This window comes from Scylla paramamosain, unplaced genomic scaffold (genome assembly GCF_035594125.1).
Source record: "Scylla paramamosain isolate STU-SP2022 unplaced genomic scaffold, ASM3559412v1 Contig1, whole genome shotgun sequence".
In the NCBI taxonomy this organism is placed as follows: Eukaryota; Metazoa; Arthropoda; class Malacostraca; order Decapoda; family Portunidae; genus Scylla; species Scylla paramamosain.
The window spans coordinates 2104129-2117500 of NW_026973666.1; the positions used below are offsets into that span (position 1 = coordinate 2104129).

The 13372-nt window shown below is 42.0% G+C and overlaps 1 protein-coding gene across 1 annotated transcript in view; it reads right to left on the reverse strand.

Moving 5' to 3' along the window:
- Positions 1-1171: 1171 nt before the first annotated feature.
- LOC135095850 (uncharacterized) overlaps positions 1172-13372 on the reverse strand; it is a 20529-nt gene continuing 8328 nt past the window's right edge. The window contains 6 exon segments of the mRNA XM_063996988.1: positions 1172-2505; positions 2508-2766; positions 4774-4928; positions 6713-6814; positions 7164-7346; positions 12697-12753. Coding sequence (XP_063853058.1) covers positions 1306-2505; positions 2508-2766; positions 4774-4928; positions 6713-6814; positions 7164-7346; positions 12697-12753 — 1956 coding nt within the window. The 3' untranslated portion in view covers positions 1172-1305.

Sequence of the window (13372 nt, forward strand, 5' to 3'; positions counted from 1 at the left end):
GTACACCCTTTAAAACCATCCAATTCCTTATATACACCCTTTAAAAGCATCTAGTCCCTTAATTCAACCCCAAAGAAACGGAATTCAAACACAAAACGTTAACACAAACACGCCAAGACGCAGGCGGATGACCCAGGAAGCGAGTCTCAGGTCACGGGTCACAGGGGTCAGTGGTGAGTGGTGACCCTGGTGCAGCAAAGCCAGTGACGCAAGGAGAGTGACGGAGAGGAAGTGACGGAAGGAAAGGAGGCAAGGTGCAAACTGTGATAAGCAAAGAAAATGGTGTTCAGAATTCATATTTGACATATCACACACGCACGCACGCACACACGCATGGGTAAATTGTCACACACACACACACACACACACACACACACACACACACACACACACACACACAAACACGCGCAGCGGCCAAATTTCGCTGGAAAAATACGGTAAATTGATCGAAAAACTTGCTCGTCTGTGGGAGGATGGGGAGGGACGTGTGTGTGTGTGTGTGTGTGTGTGTGTGTGTGTGTGTGTGTGTGTGTGTGTGTGTGTGTGTGTGTGTGTGTGTGTGTGTGTGTGTGAGGGTTTGGTGGTGCGCGCCTGCGGACAGACTGACGCACACGGGTCAGCAGCGGGACAGTCTCTGAGGGCTGTGTTTGATTGGAGCTTTGGGGGGCGTGGATGGGGCGGGGGTCACGTCAACGAGGACCAAGAGGGGACAGGGGGACCTGCACCTTCCCCCGGGGCCGGCGCGGGTCGCGGGAGGTCCCCTGTTGGCAGTGTGCGGCGCGGCGCGGCGCGTCATGGGGCGGCGCGGCGGCGGCTGTGGCGGTGTGAGGGAGTGGGGAGGGGCGGGGGAGTAGCAGGAGGAGGGGGGAGTGTGCGGCTCTCCCCCTCCCCCCCGTGGCCCCGGGGCGTGGCGGCGCCACACCAGCACCGGTGTGTGTTGGTGCCGTGGTGCCGCGGCGCGGCGCGGCGCCCTGCAGCCCTGGCCTCTATGCCGCGCCCAGGCCTCGTGGCGGAATGAATCCGCCGCGCACCTCGGGAGGGGCCGGCGCCTCCCGGGGCGAGGTGTGGCACACGCACGCACGCACGCACCACGCACACACACGCCTGCAGTACAAAAGCACGCCTGCACAGGCCCGGGCGGGCGGGGCGGGGCGGGGTGCACTAGGTAGTGAGCAACGGGGCGCGGGCGAGGGCGGCGTGGGCGGCGCGGTGCCTGGCGGGCAGCAGGCGCGTGGTCCAGTAGTAGTAGGCGGCGCCGTAGAGGGCCAGCACCAGCACGCAGGCCGCCGCGAGCAGCCCTGCAAGTCAAAACTTCATCTCGTACTCCTTCTGGGGCAGCAGCAGGCCGTCCCCGGTGGGCAGGTCAGGCGGCGCGTACGTCTCCGGCGACTTGAGCTTGGTGAGGAACTTGGAGTCTCCTGAGATGATCAGGTTGATCTCCTCCTCGTGCGTCAGCGTGCGCCGCAGCCCGCCGCCCACGCCGCCGCCTACCGCGGGACCCACGCTCAGGCTCAGGCCCATGCCCATGCCCGCACCCACGCCCATGCCCGCACCCACGCCTGCCTCCACGTCCTTCACCTCACAGGTGTTGTCGCGCGCGAACTGCGCGTACTGGCGTTCCAGCCGCCACTGGTTCTGGTTCCTGACGGGGCTGGGCGAGCGGTCGCGCGTCTGCTGCAGCGGCAGCGAGGACACCTTGTGAATGGAGGACAGGTGCTTGTTGTGCTTGGGCGTGGAGGGACGCTCCAACGAGCGCGAGGTGAAGAGGTGGTCGCCGTGGCGGTGGCCACGGGAGCGCTCCCAGGCGGGGGCAGGCTCCGCTTTCTTGGGCATGTAGGACAGGCACATCTCAGTGTGGCTGGGCGACACGTGGGTCTTCTTGGAGAGCAGCTCATACATGTTGGAGGTGCCCAGCGACAGCAGGCTGGTGTCCCGCTGCACCAGAGAGATGTCGTCCCGCGCTGACTGTGTCATCTCGTACGCCTTCTCAGGCTTGAGCGCGCCGCTCGACTTGGAGCGGCTATGTGACGTGAACACCTTGCGCGGCGCGGGGCCCTCGCCCCCCCAGCCGCCGCCGCCTTGCCGGGGCCCGAGGCCAGCGCCCTGCAGGCCGCGGCCTTGGTGGAGGCCACCTGCAGGGCCTTGGAGGCGTCGCGCGGGGACATGGACAGAGACTTGACCAGCTGGGGCTTGACGGTGCAGGGGGAAGCGCCCCTGGAGGGGGGCGGAGGCCAGCTTGTCGTGCAGGTAGTCCACGGTGAGGGTGGAGGTCAGCTCCAGCTCGTCCAGGCTGTGGGAGGAATTCATGAGGGGCGCCTCGGCGGCCGCCTTGCTCTTCTCGCGGGCGGGGAGCGCCGCGCCCTCGCTCGCAAACTTGGAGGACGCGGCGCGCACCTTGTCCAGCGCATCTGCCTCCGCCGCCTTGCCGCGCCGCTCCTTGCCCTCCTGACCTACCTCCTTGTGGGGCCGCGCGCCCACGGGCACGGCCACGCCGGGGTAGGACTTTACCGTCGGGGCGTGCGTGGGGGCGGGCGCGGGGGCGTGCGCGGGGCCGTCGTCCACGGAGTCGCCGGGCGAGGTGTCGTCCAGGTCGCTGAAGAGGGAGCTCTTCCTGATGGGGTGGTGGCGCGAGGCCAGCAGCAGGCCGCGCGCCCGCGCCTGACCCCCCTGCCCCCCTGCCCCAGGGTGAAGCTGGGGGGCGGCAGCAGCACGTCTGTGTCCAGGTTAGGGGACGGGGTAAGCATGAACGGGGAATAGAAATACTTACTGCTGGAGAGTCCCAGAAGAAAGCATGCGCAAAGGAGAACACTGGTGAATACATGTGTGCCTCGAGGGTGTGTGTGTGTGTGTGTGTGTGTGTGTGTGTGTGTGTGTGTGTGTGTGTGTGTGTGTGTGTGTGTGTGTGTGTGTGTGTGGCGCCGCTGGGGCACGCTGCTCAACATACATGAATAAATCTATTAAGTACAAACAACAATATTACCCAGGCAAGGATTGAGTGAGCCGGGAGGCGGCAGTGTTAGGTCTGCTGTGTCCACTACTCTATAATACTACTTATGGCAAAGCTTGGGCCGTCACACAAATCGGTTTGGTGGCGGTGGTGGTGGTACTGGTACTGGTATTACTACTACTACTAGTAGTAGTAGTAGTAGTAATAGTAGTAACGGGAACAACAGCAATAATAGCAGCAGTAATAGTAACACCAATAATAGAGGCAGAGGCAGAAGCAGAAGCAGCAGCAGCAGCAGCAGCAGCAGTAGTAGTAGTAGTAGTAGTAGTAGTAGTAGTAGTAGTAGTAGTTAGTCTCTCTCTCTCTCTCTCTCTCTCTCTCTCTCTCTCTCTCTCTCTCTCTCTCTCTCTCTCTCTTAAAACAATCAAGGAAAACAAGACATTTGCAAAACACACCTTTTTATTTCACGGCAAATAATAATAATAATAATAATAATAATAATAATAATAATAATAATAATAATAATAATAATAATAATAAGCTTCATAACAGAGACTGAAGACTTAATGATAAACTAATAATATTTCTACGTGAATATTAATGAAAGTTTTAATCAGAGTACTTCACTTCAGTAAATCTTGTTAATCTATTGATGTACAAACTCAAGTCATAATATTTACTAACACGCAAACACACGCACACAAATTAAATGAATAAATAAATTACAAAGCAGAACCGTAAATGGAAATAAATAAACTAACAAATAAATAAATAAAAAAATATATATACAGCATTCTAACTTGAGCTAAAAATAAATAAATAAATAAATAAAACAATAATAAAAAACAAAAACAAAACTCAACCTCTGCAAGTGAACAAAACGGAAAAAAAATTAATCATTATCTGTCATTAGTTTTCCTTGCATGTTCACTCACCCCTATTAACCTCTCCCCAACTACAGAAAACCGAAGTCAAGGCCAGCCAGTTAGAACAAGCCACCGTTGCTCCTCCACCCTCCATTGGCATGTTCGAAAGGGGAGAGGGGGAAGAATGGGGGAGGTTGTTCGAACGAGCGCTTATAACTGACTGGCTTTGACTTCGGTTTCAAAATAGGGACGAGGATTAATAGGCGTGGGTGTACATTCTAATCTCTCTCTCTCTCTCTCTCTCTCTCTCTCTCTCTCTCTCTCTCTCTCTCTCTCTCTCGTCATACAAAATATTGAAATAATACTCAAGGAAAAAAAATGAAAATATGATAATCTATATGGAAAAGAAAGTATAAATATTTTTTTAATGTGAATAAATTATGCTTTTTTCAATTTTTCTTTATAGTTTTTTTTTGGGTCATATTCTCTCTCTCTCTCTCTCTCTCTCTCTCTCTCTCTCTCTCTCTCTCTCTCTCTCTCTCTCTCACACACACACACACACACACACACACACACACACACAAGAAAAAAGATATGTAGAAACGAGAGAGAGAGAGAGAGAGAGAGAGAGAGAGAGAGAGAGAGAGAGAGAGAGAGAGAGAGAGAGAGAGAGAGAGAGAGAGAGAGAGAGAGAGAGAGACAAAAAAAAGAAACAAACAAACAAAAAATAGCGAAAAAAATGGAAAATAAACAAAAAAAAACAGGAAAAAAAATAAAAAAAACGGATGAAATAAAACAAGACAAAAAAAAAGGAAGAGAAAAAAACGAGTAAGAAGAAGAAGAAGAAAAGATAAAAACTTTAATAAACCACCACCATCACCACCACTAACACCACTATCATCACTACACCCTCACCACCACCACCATCACCACCATGACAGCCTCAGCCCCATGACTCACTTGTTGTGCGTGTCAAATAGGGCGTTCTTGTAGATGTAGTCAATGACGGAATCCTGCACCAAGTATTTCACGCTGTCGCCGCGCCGCAGGGCCCTCCGCACCTTGGTGGAGCTGATTTCATTGGTAATCCACTCCGTCACAATGTGGATGTTGCGCTGCGTGGAAGAAGAGCAGGTGGAGTGAGTGGGGAAGAGGCGGAGGGCGGGGGACGGAGTGCGTGTGTGTGTGTGTGTGGGAAGGGGGGTTGTAGTTGTAGTAGTAGTAGTAGTAGTAGAACAAGAACAAGGAAAACAAATAGTAGTAGTAGTAGTAGTAGTAGTAGTAGTAGTAGTACACAAGGGTTGGTGCATGAAGCCATCAGGCCTACACGTGGCAGTCCCTGTACAAAACACACCTGTCTGTTTCCACCTGTCATCCCCACCCATACACACGTCCAGTCTTTTCTCAGAGCTCCCTAATGACTCACCACTAACAGCCTGGTTACTGGGTCTGTTCCATTCACCCACCACTGTTTGAGAACCAATTCTTTCCTGTCTCTTAAGTCTAACTTTATCAAGCTTGAACCAATTATATCTTGTTCTGTCCTGACTACTGACCCAGAGAATTTTGCTGACGTCACCCTCGTTGTGTCCCCTGTACCACTTCAACATCAGAAGCCTCTCTTACGGCCCATTTCACAGTCGCTTCCTGTTGTGATCGCTACCAATGAGTGGTGATGTCCACTACCAACAACCAATCCGATTTCACAGACGTTTTTCGCGGCGTTGTTTGTTTTTGGTCCTTGCCAGAAATTTGAACCTTTGGTGACGCTGGCTTGGGAGGTGCTGGGCCTCCCCGATGGAGCTTACCATTGCATTTATTTCTTGCAAATGTTACAAGTTCTTATCCTCTTGCACTTGTATTACTTCTTAAATCGTATATTAAAATTAATTAACAATACAATATTTTGTATGCTATAATAGTAATATTATAAAATTTTAAGAATTTGTATGGCGGCGTGAACTCACCACCAACTCATGGAAACTTCACTACCTGTCACCCATATTTCATCTGCTACGCCTCCTTGGTTAAAAACTGTAATATTCCTCACATACGCATAGGCTGTATGGATGGAATTTGTCACCTAAGAGAAATATTTGATAATATTGAAATAACATTACCATTTCCATCAGAGGGCTGTGCTTGCTTCCTTTAGGCTGGGTTTTGATTAATTATGTTCATTAATTTAATTTCAATGGGTAGATCATGACTGAAAAAAAAGCACTATATTTTTGCAGAGAAATAAATCATCAGTCTCAAAATTAGCAGGCTAGGGCTATTTCCATCAAACACAAAATATTTCAATCTAACAATGCATGTGTGCAGCACTGAGGAAGAGAGAAATAGATTATCTATTGTGTGCCTGGTTGGCAAACGCAGAGTTTGCCAAATGTTAGACAAATATTCAAAGGGAAGAATTTAATTCACAAAATGTAACCATGTTAGCAGTGGATGGATCAGCTGTGTTGAGGGCGCCAGTGGTGCATTTCCATTTTCCATTCTCTCTCTCTTTTAGTGCTGGTGTGGTCAGTTCTTTTGTGATGCATTGACTCATTTTGTCTAATAAGGGGGCTCCGGCATACCAACATTACCAAATCAGAGCTATTTGTTTAGTCACGATCGTTACCAGGTTGGGGATCACTGAAACCACGAAAATGACTGTGAAATCGGATCAAGGTGTTGATAATGCTTGTCACTAGGTTGGTAAGGCTCTTGCTTGGGAATGTTACCAAGTGACTGTGAAATTGGCCCTCAGTCACCCCTTGTTATGTCCAATGTACCACTTGACAATCCCCACCAGATCTCCTTATATATAACTTAACACACCCTAACCTAACCCAACCCAACACACACACACACACACACACACACACACACACACACACACACACACACTCACCTGGTGCCTCGTCAGGACATCACTCTCATAAATGAACTTGTATGGGTTGCTTCCCTCTCTTGTGATGACCACCAGGCCGAACTTGCCCACCAGCGCCTCGATCTGGGAGGGAGACAGAGGAGCTGAGAACACCCCAAAGAACACCCAGAACACAAGACCATAAGGGTTGGTGCAGGGAGCCATCAGACCTACATCAACACCCTAAAATTTGAAACACCCTTAAAACACTAAAAAAACACCCAAAAACACCCAAAAACATCCCAAAAACACCCCAAAAAAATAAATAAATAACCTACAATACAAAAACAACAAAAACGCCAAAAAAAACACCTCAAAAACACCCTTCAAACAAATAAAAACACTTGAAACACACTTAAACCCATAAAAAGCCCCCGTTTACAACCCCATTAAGGCACCACAAACACCTTGCAACATCACCAAACACACTCACATCCTCATCCTTCCACAGACCGGGCCGAGCGAAGGACTCGAGGAGGTCAGCGCCACACAGCAGCTTGATGGTCACAGCGTCAGTGGAGCCAGAGAGGTGGGTGAGCCAGGCTGTGCTTCCATCCACCCTCTGTCTCTTCACTGTTGGGTCTACGTTTCCATTCACCATCGAGTCTATCAGCTCCTGTGGGTGGGAGGGGCGCCGAGGGGCGTGGATGGGGTGTTGGATGGGTGGTGAAGGGTGTTGGTGATGGGTCGCATGGGCAGAAGGTGGATATCAGTGAAAATTTGATAGGGAATTGAGATAGAAGTGGAAGTTTGATGGGAAATAGAATATGGTGAGAATCTGAGAAATGGGAAGAAAAAAGTGGGAGTTTGAGAGAAATGGGAAGAAAAGAGTACGAATTTGAGAGAAATGGGAAGAAAAAGGTGGGAATTTGACAGAAAAACAGAAAAATGAGTGGAAATTTGACAGAAAAAAGGGAAATTTGACAGAAAAATAAAAAAAGAAGTGGAAATTTGACAAAAAAGAAAAAAAAGTGAAAATTTGACAGGAAAAAAAAACAAGTAAAAATTTGACAAAAAAAAAAAAAAGAAATTTGACAGAAAAATAAAAGTGGAAATTTGACAGAAAAAAAAAAAAAATAGGTGGAAATACGACCAAAAGAAGAAATATGTGGAAAAAGATGAAAAACAAACAGGAACAGACAGACAAATGTAGACAGAAACAGAAGGAAGAGGATGAGATATAAGAAAAAAAGAAAACCAGGAAGAAAACGATGAAAACAAAGAAAATGGGTAGAATTTTGACAGAAACAAAGAGAGATAGATGGAAAAGTTGACAGAGAGGAGAGAAAATTGAAAAATAGTGGAGAAATAAATTGAATACTGACAAAAAAAAGGAAAAATAAATAAGAACAGACAGAAATAGAAAGAAACAGATGAGAAATGGAAAGAAAATGTGACAAATCAATAAAAAAGATAAACAGAAGAAAAAGACAGAGAAAAGGGAGATTGAGAGAAAGATTGAGAGAAAAGAAACAAATGAAAACCAAATAAGGATAAAATAAAGAATGGATATGAGAGAGAGAGAGAGAGAGAGAGAGAGAGAGAGAGAGAGAGAGAGAGAGAGAGAGAGAGAGAGAGAGAGAGAGAGAGAGAGAGAGAGAGAGAGAGAGAGAGAGAGAGAGAGAAATAAAAAAATAGAGCAGAAATAGCAGACATATAGAAATAAACAAAGAAATGAGAGAGAGAGAGAGAGAGAGAGAGAGAGAGAGAGAGAGAGAGAGAGAGAGAGAGAGAGAGAGAGAGAGAGAGAGAGAGAGAGAGAGCATCAAAAAAGAAATAGAGACATAAGAAGGATTAATTGTTTCATTATTTACAGTGTATGAGAGAGAGAGAGAGAGAGAGAGAGAGAGAGAGAGAGAGAGAGAGAGAGAGAGAGAGAGAGAGAGAGAGAGAGAGAGAGAGAGAGAGAGAATATACAATTACAAGCAACAATACTAAAATGCTAGAGAGAGAGAGAGAGAGAGAGAGAGAGAGAGAGAGAGAGAGAGAGAGAGAGAGAGAGAGAGAGAGAGAGAGAGAGAGAGAGAGAGAGAGAGAGAGAGAGAGAGAGAGAGAGAGAGAGAGAGAGAGAGAGAGAGAGCGCAACACACCAAGTAAGCCTCAAAACACACACACAGCAATACACTGACACACAAACACCAGAATGTAAACAATCGCTTTTGTAAACACAATAAAAAAAACTTGAGAATCGGAAATAACGTTCTTTTTAATCTATTTATTTATTTATTTATTTTGACACTCAGATAAGACCTTGAAAAATTACTTAGCACTGTATTCCTTCATTACTAAGCATTTTCTGTTAGGTTAGGTTAGGTTAAGTTAAGTTAGTTTTACAATATCTGTTAAACGCTAAAATATTATGCATAAAAAACTTGCGGGTCTGGCGATGTTGTTGTTATTATTGTTTGTCATGAAGTGTTTGGTGTGTTTGTTTGTTTGTTATTAGTCAAACTCAAAATTAATATGTTAGAGAAATGTTTGTATTTTTAATTTTATTTTTCATTTTTCTTTTTCATTTAGGTCAAGAATTTTTGTTTTTCTTTTGTGTTTGTTATTGTTTGCATTTTGTTTATTAGTTGCTCATAATTGATGTACTGAATAAAATATGCATAATTGCTTTTCAGTTTGGTATTGTACAAGTCAATAAATTTGTTTTTTTTTCTTTTTTTATTTGTTGTTGTTTACATATTATTTATCACTCAAACTTGTATTTTATTTAACAGATGAATGTATAAATTTTACTTCAAACTTGTATTTTATTTAACAAATGAATGTATAAATTTTACTTCAAACTTGTATTTTATTTAACAGATGAATGTATAAATTTTACTTCAAACTTGTATTTTATTTAACAGATGAATGTATAAATTTTACTTCAAACTTGTATTTTATTTAACAGATGAATGTATAAATTTTACTTCAAACTTGTATTTTATTTAACAGATGAATGTATAAATTTTACTTCAAACTTGTATTTTATTTAACAGATGAAGGTATAAATTTTAACTAGTGATTCTAATCCTACAGTTAAAATATTCTGCATACTGATATGTATACAAAATTATTAGTTACATATATATGATTTTTAGTTAGTGAGATGATGCTGTAGTCTTCAAGAATTACGTATATCGCTGTTCAAATTTATGTATCTATTTATTTTTTTTAGTTAGTGACATGACGGTAACTATTTAAATATTTATGTGTAAGTGTTCAAGTCTGTATATTAATGTGATATATAGATTTTTTTCAGCCAATAGTGCAAAATTTTGTCATCTATAGAATTACTTGTATTTGTTTTTTGTCTTTTTTTCCAGTTATATTTTGTCATTTATAGAGTTTTTTGTTTTATTTTTTTTTCAGCCAGTGGTTCAGAATCATGTCATCTATAGAACTACTTATATTTATGCTTTTTTTCAGTGATATTTCATCATTTATAGAATTTTTTGTATTTTTTTTTTTTCAGCCAATAGTACAGAATCGTGTCATCTATAGAATTTATCTGCATTACCATTCCTTTTTTTTCAGCCAATAGTACAGAATCGCATCATCTATAGAATTATCTGCATTATTATTCCTTTTCTTCAGCCAATAGTACAGAATCGTGTCATCTATAACAGCCTACAAAACTTTCTCTTTACATACAAATTAATAATATTCGTCTTAAATATTGCTTGTGTGTGTGTCTTGAGCGGGAAAATTAATGCTGGTTTATTTACATGTGAGAATATTAAGAGTTGTGGGGAGATTAAGTGCTGGAGTCATTGATTAGTGGTGAAAGATGAAGAGAATATTGAGATAAGACCGAGAATATTGCAGTAAGTGGGGACTTTTGGGGTATTAAGTTTGGTAGATTAGGAAAGTATTTGATTGTGAAAAGTTGTGATGGTTTTACAGAATATTAGTTCATAAAGATGGGGAAAATAAGTTGAAAATATTAAATGATGGGAAAATTTTATAAAAGGGGAAATTTTGGGGGTTATTAAATTTGGTAGGTTAGGAAAGTATTTGATTGTGAAAAGTTGTGATGGTTTTAAAGAATATTAGTTTATAAAGATTAGGAAAATAAGATGAAAATATTAAATGATGGGAAAATTTTATAAAAGGGGAAATTTTGGGGGTAATAAATTTGGTAGGTTAGGAAAGCATTTGATTGTGAAAAGTTGTGATGGTTTTAAAGAATATTAGTTTATAAAGATTAGGAAAATAAGATGAAAATATTAAATGATGGGAAAATTTTATAAAAGGGGAAATTTTGGGGGTATTAAATTTGGCAGGTTAGGAAAGCATTTGATTGTGAAAAGTTGTGATGGTTTTAAAGAATATTAGTTCATAAAGATGGGGAAAATAAGTTGAAAATATTAAATGATTGGAAAATGTTATAAAAGGGGAAATGAATGGAAAATATTATAAAAGGGGGAAGTTTTGAGATATTAAGTTCAGAATGTTAGGAAAACATTAATAATGAAAAAAAATTAAGGTGTAACGATTCAAAAAAATAATATTGGGATTTACAAGGAGATTAAAAATATTAGATTAAGAAAAAAATATATAAGGATTTTAAAAAATAACATTACGATTTACAAGATTAGAAAAAAATATTAGATTATAAAAATTATGATAGATTAGGTACCAAAGAATAATATTAGGTTTTACAAAGATGAGATGATGAAAAAAAAAAGAAAATATTAATAAGACTGCAAAATATTATAAAAGGGAAACATTTTTGGGATATTAAGTTAGGGCAGCTACAAAAATATTAGGTTTGCAAAGATTTAGATGTTGAAATTATTGATTAGTAAAGGAAAATGAAGAGAATATTGAGTTGAGATTGGAAAAGACTGCAGTAAGGGAAAACTGTGAGAAGTCTAGGTTAGAAAATATTAAATCATGAAAAAGAAAGTTATAAAGAAAATAGAAGTTGAGAAAATATTAGATTATGAAAAAAAATTGAGGACATTTGCATATGAAAAATAAAGAAAAGGAATAAAAATCATGATAAGTTACTGGATTTGAAAATGTTAATGAGGAAAATACAAAAGAAAAAAAATAAATAAAAAAAATACAATATACATTAGAAAATTTGAAAATACTAAATTAGAAAAAAATAAATAAATAAAAGCTTGAAAGAAAGTGGAAAAGTGAATTATGTACAAAAATATATATAAATGAATGGCAACTTGTGTATACATAGAGTGTAGGACTGGCCATATCATACAAGTAAGTCCTTATATACATATTTACAATGGGAGATGTATTAGGTTAGTTAATATATGTATAGTGAAAAAAAATATATATTAGTAAAATTATTATTAGTTAAGGTGGTGGTGGTAGTGGTGATGGTGGTGATGGTGGTAACAACAACAGTACAACAATGACAACAATAATAATGCTAATAATAATACTAATAATAATAATGATAGGAGTAAAATGATGATGATGACAATGATGATGATGACAATGATGATGATGATGGCAACACTTAACTACTATTACAACATTTAAATATATATACACACAACACAACACAACACCTTACTTACTTACTTACTGAGAGAGAGAGAGAGAGAGAGAGAGAGAGAGAGAGAGAGAGAGAGAGAGAGAGAGAGAGAGAGAGAGAGAGAGAGAGAGAGAGAGAGAGAGAGAGAGAGAGAGAATGAAAAACACTGAAAAAACACACACTCAGAAGCTCTCTCTCTCTCTCTCTCTCTCTCTCTCTCTCTCTCTCTCTCTCTCTCTCTCTCTCTCTCTCTTTCACACACACACACACACACACACACACACACACACACACACACACACACACACACACCAAACAACACCAAAACAAATACCAAAACACCAAAACAACACCAATAAACAAACAAACATGCAATTATTTTAGCAACAATGGGATGGAGAGGTGATGGGGAGTTGGGGGCCAGAGTAAGCGAGGGGGGAGGGTACAGGGAAGGGGGATAGTACCGTACCCTTCCTCGACGCGTAGGGTGCCTTGTTAGGGCCTTTAGGGTACCCTCAATCAGGCTCTGTTAGGTTAGGTTAGGTTAGGGTGAAGGTAAAGGTGAAGGGGGAGGGAGAGAAAGGGAGGTATAGTTTCTCCCTCTTGAGCTCTCTCTGTCATTGTTTCTCTCTCTCTCTCTCTCTCTCTCTCTCTCTCTCTCTCTCTCTCTCTCTCTCTCTCTCTCTCTCTCTCTCTTTTTGTCTTTCTCTTTTTCTCTCTTCTTTCTTTCTCTCTCACTTTTTATTTGTTTTATCTCCTATTCACTTTCATTTCTTTCCTTGTTCTTTCTTTTTTTGCTCTCTCTCTCTCTCTCTCTCTCTCTCTCTCTCTCTCTCTCTCTCTCTCTCTCTCTCTCTCTCTCTCTCTCTCTCTCTCTCTCTCTCTCTCTCTCTCTCATACATACATGCATGCATACTATTAAATTAAATATCAAGTTGTCACACACACACACACACACACACACACACACACACACACACACACACACACACACACACACACACACACACACACAAAGAAAATAAAAAACACCAAAAATAAATAAATGAAACAAAAACACAAATTAACACATAAAACACATTTCTTTAATTATTTTAACCCAAAGAAAACACCAAAAAAATAAACAAATAAACAAAAAAAAACAC